The 16,384-nt window shown below is 33.1% G+C and overlaps 1 protein-coding gene across 3 annotated transcripts in view; it reads right to left on the bottom strand.

Annotated features, from left to right (window-relative positions):
• ARB2A (ARB2 cotranscriptional regulator A) overlaps nt 1-16,384 on the bottom strand; it is a 434,977-nt gene that overhangs the window by 250,062 nt on the left and 168,531 nt on the right. For all 3 annotated transcript variants that reach the window (XM_007469760.1, XM_007469761.1, XM_007469759.1), the window contains one exon: nt 8,195-8,413. In XM_007469760.1, the coding sequence (XP_007469822.1) occupies nt 8,195-8,413 (219 nt within the window). The remainder of the gene's footprint in view (nt 1-8,194; nt 8,414-16,384) is intronic.

Here is a 16,384-nt window from a genome sequence, read left to right as displayed (position 1 = left end):
TGTTGTGGCCTCTCCCGTTGCGGAGCACAGGCTCCAGACGCGCAGGCTCAGCGGCCATGGCTCATGGGGCCAGCCGCTTCCGCGACATGTGGGATCTTCCCGGACCGGGGCACGAACCCGTGTACCCTGCATCGGCAGGCGGACTCTCAACCACCGCGCCACCAGGGAAGCCCTCAGCTGTCTTTTATTAAGCCAAACATTAAAGAGACTTTTTAAAAATGTCACACATCTCATTATGTGTTTTTTGTCTTGGAAAATATACTTATTTCTCATAAAAATATGTTATTTATGTCACCATAGAATAGGTTTATTAGTTATTTTAAAATAAATATTTTAAAATTTCTCAGGTTTGGGCTTCCCTGGTGGCGCAGTGGTGGAGAGTCCGCCTGCCGATGCAGGGGACACGGGTTCGTGCCCCGGTCCGGGTGGATCCCACATGCCGTGGAGTGGCTGGGCCCGTGAGCCATGGCGCTGAGCCTGCGCGTCCGGAGCCTGTGCTCCGCAATGGGAGAGGCCACAACAGTGAGAGGCCCGCATACCGCAAAAAAAAAAATTCTCAGGTTTAATTCTTTTTATGGAAAATATCAGTAGATGTAACCCATATAAACAAAAACCCTTTAGTGACCTTAATAATGTTTAAGCATTTGAAAAAGGGTCCTGAGAGCAAAAGGTTTGAGAAGCACTGAATGTAAACTAATTGGGAGAGATGTCATCTGGCTGTAATTCTCTCCATATTTCCTAAGGGAAAGGGAATAAGGAGGGAAAAGAAAGGAAAGGGGATATACTGAATAGTAGGTATCCCACTGGCTGTTTTCATACACATTAATTTACCTCATTCATTCCATACAACAGCCTAATAGCTATGAATATCCCTATTTTACAGATGAAGAAACTGAAACTCAGAGAGGAGAGGTGACTTGCCTAAACTCACAGCTTGTAAGCGAGAGAATTAAGGTTACACAGCATGCACCTTTTTGATTCTAAAGTTCTTATTCTTTCCACTACCTTATATTTATGGCAGAATCCCCCCACTAAATTTCGTCAGTGGCCAATCTAAACCCCTAAATGCAGAGCTTTGGTCTTTTCTGTAATTTCTGTTATAAATCTAAATATATAATTATTTTACTTATTTCTAATTCTTCATTTTGACTTGTTTTTAACCACATCCAAAGAATGCTTGGTAGACTTAAAAATGGCTGTTAGTTGAATTTAGAGAACAATGCACTAATTTTCTGAGTGTTAGTGTTGTTTAGACATAATATACATAGTCTCACAGTTCTTTCAACCTCACGCTAGTCAATATAAAAGAGTAGATTTATATAGTGAAGGGTCTGTCTCTTTTGCTTTGTAGGTTCATGTTAGCAAGCATTTATTCAAATATGCATTCATCAAATATTTATTTAAAAATCTACTGTGTTCACTAGGCTTTGGTAACATGAAACATGAAAATACAAAGATTAATTTCTGATGATCTGAAATAGAATTATGGCCCTTTCAAAGCTTTACAATTTTATGGAAACCTTCTCTGTAATTAGGTTTGATCAGAGCTTCTCTTTTAAATGATCACCTTAAAATGAAGAAACTAACGTATGCTTTAGTGAACATTTAATGATTATATTTTAATATTGCTGTATTGAGTTCTTAGAAAATGCAAGTAGTAATAACAATGATCTGCTGCAGGAAGGATGCATTCCAGCTTGCTTTCTACCATGTTAAAGGCATACTGGATGTTTGGAGGAAAGGTGAAAATTCATTTCAGGGGGAAATACACTAGGAAGTCTGAACTTAGCCACCGATCTAAGCCACATTTTCCAGTTGAACTACATCAATTAGCAAAGCTGATGTTTTGATCTCCTGTCTGATTCCTATGCTATAGTGTTCACTGGGTTCCAAACCCAGGAGGGTAAGACAGGGGTACTATTTTGGTACAAGGTACCAAAAGTTGCAAGGGGATTTTGAAATCGGATTCTTTCTCAATTGATTCTGAACTTGAGAGAAGACAGGATGGTATTTATTGGCCCAGAAGTCCCAAGACTTCTATGTGTCGGATACTATGTTCACTTTATATATATTATTATCATTCCATTTTTTCAGACAAAAAACTGAGGCATAAGGAAGTTAACTTGTTTGAGGTGATGCTATATTAAGTGGAAGAGCTGAGATTCAAGCTCAGGTCTATCTGACTTTGCACTTCTCATCTCATCTCCACACTATCTCTCTGCAAAGGATATGATTCTAAATGTTATACAGGCACTAAAATTAGGAAATAGAAAGAGTTATTATCACAATCTGCCTTCAATGACTACAGGTTTTAAGTTTATTTGGAAAAATGTAGATGTCTGAGAATATAGAAAATGTTTAAAATAATACACTCATATTGATTATTCAGTTACTAGCTAAGTCTATTCATTTTTTCTTTCTAGTTATACTTTAAAAGATTTTGGGCTAAGGAATAAAAAGGAAGAAATAAAAAATATAGTGTGATTGGTGTCTTCAGTTTCTGAGGAAAACAAAATTCAATATGAACAGCAGCAGCCCCTGGTGGTCTAAGGGGAAAAACATAGTGTATCTATTATTATGGGGGTTGAAATACGCTTTTAAAAAGAATATATGTACATATTTAGCCATTTGACTCAGTTCTCAACCCAACACATTAAAAAACAGATGCTTTAAAAAATGATCTGTTGGCAAGATGCTTGTTAAAATTTTATCATTGAAATATTAAAATTCATTATGAATTAATCAACACATTATATAAAAATAAAATGTTTTTGTTTCATCGTTTTACAAAGTACTATACCAGTGGTGATTAACACTGGGAATTTTGTGTGTCTTGATGTGTGTTGCTCAAAAAGAAACTAAATTTATAGGATTACCACTAAATTGATGACATTTTCTGTCTTCACTCTTGAATTCAGTTGGCAGATGTTTCCAAGAACAAAAAGTTCCATCTTATTACAAAACATATTAAGCAGGTTTTCCTGCCAGGCATGTCTGACATGATGTTTATTGCCTAGACCAAATCAATCCCCTTAATAAGCCATAATATATGCCAGAAAGTACATTATTTCATAGTTAAGGAAAGTTACCACATGAAAGACGAAGTATTTTGATCTCTCAAGCTCTGCTCCTAATGCATCAGAAATGTGCTACATAATCCAATAGTTAGTCACATCTATTTAGACTCATTTAGTAAGTAAAATAAAACTATACTTTGCTAATCTTAAAGTTTTAGGCCTGGATTCTACTTTAGTTCTGCTGGTGTATACTAGATATTCGCAAAAATTTCACGGGAGATTTTGGCTATTTGCTGGATGCCAGAGAAAGAAAAGTCAAATACTTGAATATTCTAGGAAAATAAAATGGTTTCAGAGATTAAACAATCATTGATTGAAATATAAGTGAGTTGAATTTGGTTGCTAAATCACTAGATAGAAATGACTTCCAGTGGCATTTGCACGGAAAATAAGAGGTACAGAGGAGAAGAAAGGATATTTATTAGCCTTCAGCAGTATTTTGGACATAGTCCAAGTCAGAGCATCAAAAACAGATTGTTTTTAAAAGAAAGCTTCAGTTTATCAGAGCTGGCTGTTTCTGAACAATTGCAAAAATTCACATGAATGCTGAAAAAAATCAGTCAGAAAACTAGACACCAAATATCTTGCGTGTTAAGGAATAAGTTTTTTGATGGATGTCAACAAGCAATCAATCCATAAATATTTGAGTATCTTCAATGTGTAATGCCAGGCTCTGCCAAGATTCCTATTCTCTAAATGTCTCCTCCACATTTGGATTTTTCCTTCTGTGGCCATATGAGCTCCCTTCCCCCTCCACTTCTAGTAGTTTTATTTTTTTTTAACGTTCTAAGTCTAATTCCTCTACTTTACTTCCTATCACTACAGCCCACAACTAAGTTTCTTAGGTAAGATATATTCAAGCAATTCTAACACAATATTACATAGATCAGCATCAAATCACTTTTGCCCATATTCCACCTACATACTATAAAGTTCTTTTACTGATCTTCTTTCTTAGTCTGAATATTTGTCCTCTTATGCTACAGTTTGACACCAGAATAACCCTCATTCCTATGCTGCAAGTCACATTATCTAGGTATCTCTAGACTAAGGCCTAGTCTTTTTGCTTTGGTCTCCTTCCAGGGGATTGGATCCTAGTGAGTAGATTTAGCATCAGTTCCTGACTTTCTTGCAGTATGCACTGTACTACTGTAAAAACTGGCTCCTATCTGCTTATTCATAAGGATTGATATGCAATTCCAAAATCTGTAAAGCATGCTCAAAGGATTGTAGGGCTATAGTGGAAAGGCATGAAAGATAAATTGATAATAATATTATGAGACAGAAGAGATAGCTCAAGATAGAACATGATAAATTCCATACAAGTTAACTAATCATGACAACTCCCAACAGTGTTAGTAAGGAGAGGTCACTGAATATGATGGGTGTGGATGAGTGGGATTTCAGCTGGGCACTACAACATGGATAGAATCTGAATTAAGAGAAAGAACAGAAAAGCAAAGTTACAGATCCCATAAAGCACAAAGTGTATACAGGGTAGAGCAAGTACAATAGCCTGGCTGTACTCTTATGAGCAAGCGTGTAAAACAGAAATAGCAATAGGTTGGCATAAATATTTCCATTTTCATCCATAATTTCAGCATCATGATGATATAGCTGAAAAGGAAAATAGGGTATCTCACTTTTATATATTCAGATGAAAATGTACAGGTCAATCAAGGTATCAAATAAATCATGACAAACCGATTTTTTTTTTTTCTTTTTGCGGTACACGGGCCTCTCACTGTTGTGGCCTCTCCCGTTGCGGAACACAGGCTCCGGACGCGCAGGCTCAGCGGCCATGGCTCACGGGCCCAGCCGCTCCGCGGCATGTGGGATCCACCCGGACTGGGGCACGAACCCGTGTCCCCTGCATCGGCAGGCGGACTCTCAACCACTGCGCCACCAGGGAAGCCCCAAACCGAGTTTTTATCATTAATTTTCAGAATGTCTTCTCAGTTACTGGATTGAGTAGGGGATCAACAATGTAATTTTTCTTCGTTTTGGTTTCTTTGAATGTTTCCTCACAGAAGATCAAGTAGTATACTTTAATAATGCAAGACATATTAGAAAAAGCAGTAGTAGTTTGGGATTTTAATCCTGGCTCTACCATCTTATTTATCAAATAAAAAATTATTATGAAGGCTCTGTTCTACAAATATTTATTATTTATGTTTCTATTCTAGGCTCTGGGTTACAGCAATGAAAAAAAACAGACTAAGTCCCTGCCCCATGGACCTTAACGTTAAGAGCTATGTGACCTCAGGAAATTTACTAAGTATTGACTTAGTCTCCTCATCTGTAAAATGGGATCAGTATTATTGATCATATTAAATTTTTTAACACATTTTTGACTGGAGATGTATTGCGGCCACAGGCATTAGTTTCTGCAAAAATCCTCTGGTCAACGTGTTAACATTATTATTTATATATTATAAACATACTATAAATAAATTGTTTACTGACATTTACTAGTGTCCATTAAGTGATAACTGGTCAAAAATCTATATAATCATCAAACGTAGTTTACTGTATATCATGCTTTTATTATGATTGGTTTAATTTTCATATTTCAGATACATATTTTATTTTCAACCAGTTAGAACAATGTGGTAAAGAGGAAAGAGAGCAAGAATCTACAGTAATCAGGAGCACTAGTTTTAACACTTAGTTCCATCATTTAGTAGTTATGTGATCCTAGACAAAAATGTACCATCTATGCATCAGTTTCTTTAACTATAAAATAAGGGTGAAATTATTTGATTTACCTAGCTCATGGGGTTGTTCCAAAGAATAGATGATTGATTTCAAAATGTAAATGGTTAAGAAGTATATAAATAAAAGTTAATTCATCCTCATCACATACATGCTCTGTGTCTGAAAATTACAAATACATATTTGGAGATATGTAGAGGAAAGGAGAGTACTAGAAGTCACTTCTTGAGTGGATCAAAATTACCTAAGGATTAAGGCACCTGACACAAGATGAACCATTATTCTCTTTCCCACTACAGGATCATGCCTTACTATCTAGAAGTATGTTTGAAGAGTGTCAGCTTAGCTCTGCTATTTTGCACAATTCTGGAAGATTTTAAGAGAAAGGGCGTTTATTAAGAAAAATAACATTCATAACTAAGACTATCAGGTATAAAGCTGTGTTATCTACATGAGTCTATTTTGGTCTCTTAGTGCTCTCAATGAAAACCTAGACGAGTGAAATGGGACAGGAAAGAAAGAGGAAAAAAGACATGATAAGAAGTAAAAATAGCAGGAGTGTAGAAGAGATAAAACAAAGAAAAAAAGACAAAGGGAAAGGTAGATCTTAATGAAGTGACATAAAAATATTTTTTTCCCTTGGTACAAGAAAAAAATAGATGCAGAAATAAACAAAACAGATGTGAAAAAAGAATAAAGAAAATGCACACATACAAGAGAACAAAAGAGAAAAATTAAAACAAGAGTGACATGATAAAGAGAAAATAGAAAAGAAAAAAAATTAAAAGACAGATGTCAGAAATAGATGCTTAATCTGTACATATCATAGGCAAATAAAAGAAACTGTTTAAGAAGTAAAAAATACGCAAAATCACTTTTTGTTTGCATTTTACATAGGAAACTGAATATTGCGAGTGATTTGTATATTTCAAAAAAAAAAAATAAATAAATAAATAAATAACATACACAATTCATTTTTGGAATCCAGATATGAGGGGGGATTTTTTTTTTTAATTCTGTCTTAAGATGGTGGTTGACAGACTGGATCATATTAATTAGGAAGCTCAGGACAACCAATAGAGAAGAAGGTGACATCAGGACCCTGATGCAGTCGTGGCGAAGAAAGGCAGTAATATAACTACATGAGCAAGCTACTTATGAATTCCAAATCTAATCACTGTTTTTGTTTTTCAAACAATATATTAAATAGTGAGATGCTTTTCAGAAATTTAAATATTGTAATCTGCCTAACTTTTGCTTGATTCATTGTACGACATGCTTTAGGTAGTCTTGATCTGGATACATTTTTGGGGGTCCTGAGAATTTATATGCTGTTTAACTGTCCTAACTTACTCAACAGACTGACCTATAATCAAATGTGCTGAATGTTTGGAGTACAATTCCCAAAAGTATAGCGATTATGCCATGAACTAGAAGTAAAATAAAGAAAATAACTTAGAAAGCTACATATTTTGCCTCAAAGGTGGTATGAAATATTTTATTAATGAATTTTAAAGTAAATGTAAAAATAGCTCAAGTTGAATAATCTGAAACTTTATTACTATCTCACAGTATAATTTATAAAATGTTAAATTGTCTATATTTAAATGTTCTGAATTGCTCACTTTTGAAGAACATATCAATTTACTATTTTACTTACCCAATAGCATTTTGGACATACTGTACTATTAAATTATATTTCTAGCACCCATAATAAGGGCTTTGAAAATTGCATGAATCTGTCACATATATATAATGCACAGTGGTATATCAAGCAGAATGTGTCAAAGGGCAAATAAAATTGTTTGTGCCCCCTATAGAATTAGAATTCCTTGGGCAGCACTGCTATAACGATCCCATGCTGCTAGCATTACAAAGTGCAAAGGTTCACTGGATAAGAAAAGAGCAAAGGACAGAGTTCCCTCATCACACTATTCCTAAACTATTCTAGCTTAAATATTTATTAAGATATTAATTACTCTTCCTCCCTCCATCAGCCTTCAGAAGTTAGGCTGAGAAACTGTGGATGGATGGTTGCTCATAGGAAAACAATGCATTAAAACTATAACCACCCAAGACGAAGACTGATGTTTGTACAGTGCATTATTAATTGATTTTGAGACTTAAATAAAATATCACACTGAAATAAGAATGTGCTTTGTTACTTTGAATAAAAAACAGAAAACATTTCAAATAACACCCTTGGGAAACAAATCTTTAAAAATTAACACTTAAAAAAAATAAACAAAATAATTTAAGAAAATAAAGAAAAGGAATGTAAAATTGCTTAGAACAGGTCTGAACATATGGAAGATTTTCAATAAATGTTAGTTGCTGTTGTGGTTTAAAAAAAAAGGAAAAGGAAATAATGAAGGAAAGTAATGATCTTGCTTATTACTTACTCTGATATACAACTGCATCATTTCTTTTTCCCTTTGGGGGTTACGATACTTCTCGTAGAAATCACGTCGCTTCTTTGTTTCTTTAGAGACTTTATCTTTTCTTTCCCGTTTTTCTGCTGGTTCATCTGAATTATCAGAAGATGACTGTACATGTATCTTTGGCTTTTCTACTTCGATATAGTTTTCATTGGGATTCAGTACTATTACTCCATATCCTTCCTGTTTTGAAAGCAAAAAAGGCAGCATAATTTAATATTAGAAATCATTATAATTCATAAAAACGTTCTTAAAATCTCAGTGATTTAATATAGTTACATATTCACTAAAATATTCCTTTATAATAGATTATAGTTTTAATTTCTCCAACAGAAAGTGATTTAAAATTATTTGCCTGTATTGTGTGTAGAAATAAGCATAGACTGTCTATAAGATCAAAAAGACATAATTGTAACACATTAAAATAATAAAGCTTAAATTAAAAAAGTACTAGATCTCCCAGAACCCCCAAAATGATTCAAATAAATTATCAAATAGCAAGTACACTTTCAAACCACATTAATATTTATAATACATATTTTGAGAAAATAACCTCTTTGAAATTGAAGTTTACAATTCCAACCACATTTTGCTGGATTTCTGTTCCTTTACAATTGCACTTTAATGAGTATTTTTTATTTGTTTGAACTTAAAAAAAGAATAAGCAATTAAAGAGGAGTAAACAGCCTACAGATTTACATGTCTTTATTATCAGGAACACAGGATGTCTACCTATGCATATTGGATTTTTTTCACCTCTCTTCTTTCAGGAAGGCACGCAAATCACAAAACAAAATAATGTCTTACTGTAATGTATGGAACCAAGTTTTTAATCCTGAAATTTCTTTTATTTTTCAACTACCATAAAAATTTCTCTTTATTAAGAACTAGTACCAAGAAACAAGTTCCAGAATTTAAAATACAGCTTATTGAGCTATTAAACTTTTTTTTAACGTTTTAAAAACATGTTTTCCCGTCTGACTTAATTCTAGCAAGGCAAACCTTTCTACAGTTATAATTAAGGAAACTTTTAGCATTTGTATTGTAACTGATGGAATAATCTAACCATGAGAAAATAGAGAAGGATAAACAATTACCACTGACAAGCCACACAAATTTTTGAAGCTATTTATATCTTGTCTTTTCTATTCAATTCTGTACTGTGGGTATCCCTATTTTGTCTGGTAAAATCTTGTAAGGTCATACTTAAAACGTGTTATATTATGTTTAAAAAATAAGAGCTCTTAAAAATAAAGCTTAACAAATTCTCATCCTTACTAAAAAAAAAAAAAAAAAAAAAAAAAGTACATACTTTTCCCAAAACTGTAACTGTAGAATCTTCTACATCAAGTTTAAAGTTAATTGTTTTTTGACAAACCAAACATATGATAATTAAAAAAAAAATGAGAGCAGTAATACAAGCCAATATTAGCATAGACTCAATTGTCCTTATTTTTAAATATGCTACATTGCTACACATTGTTGGCTTTTCTAATAGTTGATTTCACATACAAACTTCATTGGGATTGTTTCAGTTTCCCCCCAATCAGTTGATATTATTGTCTAAAACCATGATATGGTTTGGAGATTTTCAAGATCACTGAAGTTTTGATTTTAGTGATAGGGCTGTTAATTAAGATACAGTTGTCTTACACATATGAAAACTACATAATAATATATACCAAACTGATAAACAAAATACCACATATTCCTCAGTATGTGTTTAAATAAAACCTTTCATACCTTGTTCATGAAAGGCTTATAAAACACTTTACAAATTTTTTAATTTAAATGTTCATTAACAAAACACAAGACAAGATCATTTTTTTTAAGTTTCCTAGCTGGTAAGTCAAAGTTTTACCAACAAAAGATATTTTATTTGGTTCTGCTTTTTTCTAATCTGTATAGCTATTCAAAAGTCTTGTAATTCATTGTGATCACTGTCAGGTAGACATATTGTTACTCGGTGATTTTCTACAGTTGGACACACTTGACTAGTTATTAAAATCACATTTGAAGGAAGTTCCTACCCCTCTTCCTTGTGCCTCTTACAACTTTTCACGCCCCTCTCAAATTTCAGCTATAACTTCTCCTCCCACCAAAAGTAAGTTAAAGAACACTGTTGCACTCTGCTAAACAGGCTGAAATAGAGGCATTCAGTACACTGCCTCTGGTGTAAGGAACATAGTCAAAAAAGGTCACCATAGGCCAAAAAGAAAATTGCCTCCTTACTAGATTCTGTACCGTGAGTAAGTGGTCTCCTGTCATGTTTCTTCCCTTCCTTCTCTGAGTGAACTGAACTTTACACACACACACACACACACACACACACACACACACACACACAGCCTTTCATACTTACAAGAGTTAGGGTTAGCAAGACCAAAACAGAATCTTAGAGTTCTTAGAGATGAAAATAGTGATATATTACATTTTAATGATAATATGAAAAATTTCAAACTCAAGGTAACAAAGTGGGACTTTAATAAATTGATAGAACATGAACATCATCTTTGTACAATGAATAAACTCCAAATAAAGGTAAATTCTTTAGACAAAATTTATAGTCACCAAAAATGAGAAAGCTATCACCCTAGTTTATAATCACTAGAAATAATATTTGCATAATGCCAGATTTATTTGAGCAGAAGTTTTTACTTTAATTTTTGCATATCATAGATTGAGAAATTATTGTGCCTACTTGATTTTAAATGAACTATGAAATTTGATATGTTCCATCTAAATAAGTATAAAAACCAGAAACACATAAATCATCAAAGTAGTAGTATTTGTCTAAGTTATCGATTATGTAACTGAAAATTACATGACTCATTTCTCCAATTTTATAAAGACACGATGTCAATTTTTCACCAAGGCATCAACAGATGAAAAATGATTCTATTTTTAAATCATGACTATATAAATCAATTAAATAATTTTTATCATATAAATTTCAACAATGAATGCTTTTCTTTAAACATTTGATTTATTCAGAAAATATTTTATCATTTAGATATTTCATCTGCAAATTTAATTAATGGAATAACAATCAAAAAATATTCAGGAACATTTTCTGTGGAAATGAGAGCTAATTTTAATAAATGTCTTTGTTGCAAATTCAATTACCATTCTGTAAAAAACTTATATTTTTCAAATAAAATTTTCCTGATAATTAATGCAATATTCACAGAGACCATTCATAACCATTTTATGAGTAGGAGAAAGCTGGAGCAACAAAATAAAGTTAACTATCCCACCTAAAGATATGTAGTAAAACTTCATATTTTCCTCTTTTTCTCTGCCACATGTAAACACTGTCCAAAAAATCCTTTTACATAATAAGCTACAAAGAGTTTTTCCATGTTAACATTAATATATGTAAACTAAGGAGTCAAAGTAAATAGAGTAAACAAAGCAGACCACAAACCAGCAGTTAAATTTAACTGTTTTAAATAGAATGATATCAATTTATATCTTAAAAAAAGAGAATAAACACCATTTTAAAAATCAATTCTTTCTATCCCAAGTAACTCAATCAGTACACACAGAAATAAGTAAGAAGAGATCCTAGTTTAACCTTTAACAAATGTACCCATAAAGTTTTACAAAACTACTCTGTAAAACCAGGCGTCAAATATAATATCATAAAAGAACTGTGCACTGCCACTCCAAAGGAGATCTCCATAATTAATGCTTAGAACATTAAACATTTTATATTGAAGTATTTTTAATTTAATTATTCCTTAACCATGCTAAATTTCTCCTAAGATGAAAATTCTGGTCATTTCAAATGTACATGGAAAGTTCTGTTATCTTTACCAAGATAAAGTGATCAAACTGATTATCTAACATTCTACAACTAAATAAAAAAAACTTCTGGCATCTTTTGTAATGATTCACCCAAATCAATTCCAATATCCAACATTTCAAGAGACAAAGCATACATAAAGTTGTTAATTAACTCTTATGTTTGATCGCACAGTCTAATAGAAGATCAAGGTGATCAAGAGGACAGATATTGGTAAAAGTAAGCTTTAGCTCTTTAATTTACCTCATCCTATTTTCTACCCTTTTGTAGCTATAACATAGTTTCATTATTAAACCTGTTTATAAGGTATAAACCATGGGATCTTAATCAGAAACTCCCCAAATTTTACTGCTTGACGTAGCATTTTATTCATCACAGTGCTTGCTGTGATTTAAACAGAATACACAGGCCTCTGGGCCTCCTTTACTTTGAAGTCTATAGATGCACTTACTAATAAATAATAGTTCATTTATCATTCAATCAACAAATGATGGCTTAGGTCAGAGGTCTAGAACAGACAGGTGATGCAAAACACAAAGAACCAAAGAGGAAATCTTGCTTAAGAAATTAAATCAGTACAGAAATGTACTTATGGAGAAGATTCTACAAATAGATAAAATTTTTAAATGCCTGGCCAGAAACAGAATGTACTTTTGACCCCAATGAAACCTTGCCAAAACTGAAGATTTATCTAAGTTAATTTGCCTATTAATTACCAATTACAAGGAAATCGGAAAATAGGAGCAAATTCTACATCTTTTCAAATCTCTTGTGGTTGGCTACATAAAAAATCAGCTGAAAGTACTCAGCTCTACATATTAACCTGCCAATACTGCAAAGCCACATGTGACCAAAGAGGTCAGGGGCCAGATTAGAATCCTTTGACCTACGGAACTATCTGTTTTGGTCTTCAGGCAAGGCTCCGTAAGAGATCATTTTACACAGATTTATCAATCATATTTTTCACGTTCAGCATTCTATCTGCTTGGTTTGAAAGAAGATAGGTGCCCATCCTCAAGGGAAATGAAACCCAAAGTGTCTTATCTATAAACTACATCTACTACTGTCCATTCATCTTTTCTGAAAGATGTATGTTGTGTTTCTTCTCATCTTTTTCTCAAGAAGGGTATGTATATGTCACTGTTGCAACATCCTAGGTGCAACAGTGAGATGAGGTCATGACAACCAATCAGAAGTCACTAGTGAAGCGTTAAAGTAAACATAGCTGTTGGAGCTGCAGCTCTGCTTGAAAACTGCCCCCTCCATTATTTCAGCAATTTTCTCAAGACGTGACCTGGGACTGAAAAGCCTGAAATGTCACTTGACTCTGTTTTGTGCTTCTTCCCAATTGCATTTAGGTAACAGCACCCTGCTAATATTTTGTAAAATGTTTGTCATGACCATGCTTTGACTTGTAGCTCCCTAAATTCTAATGTTGTGTTCCATGGTATAAAAATACCATAATGTGAACCAACATAGATTACCCAATAAGTTTCCAACTTCAAATAGCTCATCAAGTTAGTCAGTAAAAGAAAACATGCCACAAAAAGTTTTCGGAGGACCACCTGTTGTCTATTATTTTTACATAGCACTTACTCATAAATCATAACACAGGGTAATTAATCAACCTGTCAAAGAGAAGGTCAAAGGTTATATGGTAGAGTCAGAAGGTCATGCATGGGCTGATAGAGGTCAGGGTCACACTGCATTCCTCATTATCAAGTTGGGATGAGAGACGGCCCAAGCAAACAAAAGTGAAAGCAGATGGAGAAGAGAGTGGATAAAAAAAAAAAAGAAAAGAAAATTTCACAAACAAAAAGAAAAGTGAAAGAAGACTGTCTGCTGCTTTCAAGTAGAGAATAGAATAGAAAAGAAATACACTGAAATGTGCTCAAAGAAGCTCAAGAACATAAAGAAACTACAGTTTTATTAATTAAATAAGTTGAATATAACTTTTCTTGGTCATTGTATTAGTGCATACTAAGCAATATTAGAAAATATATGTTTGTCATCTCTATACCTTCCCTAGCTAGTGTACCGGGATAAATTAAGGTAAATGCAAAGAGTTCCAAGGATAAAGTACAATTTCAAAAAGAACTTATTATAAGAGGGTTTTTTTCCCTTTAATATTGTTTCAGCATTATAACACAGATGCAAATAGTTTTAAGCCACAGGATAATTTCTGAGTATGCTACAAAGATATCTACAAACACAAATGCATCATAAAAGTCCTTTCGAATAACAAAACAGTTATAAAATATTCTATTATTAAGCTGGCCTGAATTAGATGCAGAATACTGTGCAAAATTAGCTGTCACCCTTTGCTCAAAATCTTTGTTAATCTCATTTTGAATGTTTGCAGCTTTATCAACGCTGTAGCTGGAAGAAGATATAATTAAAATGTTTTGGCACAGAAAAGGTGAAATTGTATCTTCCCTTGTTCCCTTAGGAGTCTGTAAAACATGAAGGATATATTGACAAACACACACCCTTGTCTCCGGTTCTGACATCAGGTCAACCAAGTGCTATTTATTTTAAAACATTTACTTTGCACTTACTCACATTATCACCTGCTCTGTTTCTAACTTTTCCTAGGCTTTAGAACGTTATGTTGCTTAAATATCACAAATTTCTTTTCTAATCATCAATATCTTATTTATCAAAGCATTCCATAAATGTACAATAGCATTATAAAAACATTTACCATTCATTATAAATGGCAGAAATATGATTTAATACTACAGCATTATGAAATATTTTATATTCTTTGCTTCTCATTCTCATAAAAAGACACAAACATACATTAAACTAAAAGAAGTAACAAGTTACAACTGTTGCCCAGTCAGTGACAGATCAAAATGCCTAAGTGGATACAGGGAACCCTATGGACACACCTCCTTTATTACATGTTCCCAAGCCAACTTGAATGGACAAATTTATCTTATGAAATGTATGTTCTGCATGCTAGCTATGCCTTTATGGTTTAAAGTCTTAAATGTTCTCTTAACTTATTAGCATTATAAAATTGTGTAAATATTGTAGCTATAGATGGTAGGCACATGGTCTTTCAAAATATCACTCTTACCCAATCATACACAATACAAACATATTGTTTTTAAGTTACTCTTAAACCCTGCTTACGAACTGTGGTACATAACTCATTTTATCTTAAAATATGTCACCTTTCTCTTCTATTCCCTCAATTAAAATAGCATGTCTAAAATATTTTTGTTGTTGTTTCAAGAATATATCAGTGCTTTGCTTGTGTTTCCGAAGTCCACTTGCAAGCATGAGGCCATAATGAAAGACCCCAAGTATTCACTGAGTCAATCATTCTTTAAACACTGATTTTACACAAGTATTTAATAAGCAGCTACTATCTACCAAGCACCGTGCTAGGTATAGTGCTATACTTATGGTCACCTTTCATTTTAAGATATTTCCACTCAGTAGAAAATTCCAAATCATAATTAAGTACAAATTCCTAAAATTTCTACATGAAGCCATGTTATTCTTCAATACGAAGAGGAATATGAAAAGAAAAAAACAAGAAAAAAGCATTATAAAATATTTCTAAAGCCAATCTAGCTAGACTTTCAAGGATGAGTAATCATAAATAGTAAGCTGTGTTTGTGGTTTGTGTTACGAGTATTATTTAAACTTACTCCATCACAAGGAAAGTGTACCTCTTAGGAATGTGTGTATGTGTGTGCTTGTGTGTACATGCACATTGTATATACATCCAGATATTTTAACAAATAAAACCATTTCATAATCTAAGGGAAGATCTTTTAAACACATCTACCTCCTAACAAACAGGTGCAACTGAGTACAGCTATGAATTCCCCTTCCCACAGTGACCTATGTCAGAAGATCTTCTCATACTTCTTCTGCTAAATAATTTAATTACTTATGAGTTATGGTTTCTTTGTAACCTTTTAAATGACTAACTCATTAAAATGCAAAAATATGCAAAACATGATGTCACCGGGTCAAACAGCTGTGTTGGTAAAATTATGGCTGTGAATGTCCCCAAGAACATGAAAATATTAATAATTTATATTGCTCATTAGATGGCAAAAACTCTTTAAACAGATTTAGAGACAGATTAATTTTGTAATCACAAAATGCTACTCTACCTCATGGTAACAAATCTTTCTACCATCTGTGACCCTTTGGTATATATAAAACATATAAAAATTCATAATGGCTTAAAGTTTTTGCATTATAATATGCATATTCAGGAAAAAGTGTCATAAGAACCTGAAATATGGAGGTAAAGGACTTTGTTTTGGAAAAAACCCCACAACTACTTGCCAACATTAATCACAACTTAATTTTCCTTC

Source organism: Lipotes vexillifer, unplaced genomic scaffold (genome assembly GCF_000442215.2).
Source record: "Lipotes vexillifer unplaced genomic scaffold, Lipotes_vexillifer_v1.1 scaffold67, whole genome shotgun sequence".
Lineage (NCBI taxonomy): Eukaryota > Metazoa > Chordata > Mammalia > Artiodactyla > Lipotidae > Lipotes > Lipotes vexillifer.
This window is presented reverse-complemented; position numbering and strand designations above follow the sequence as displayed.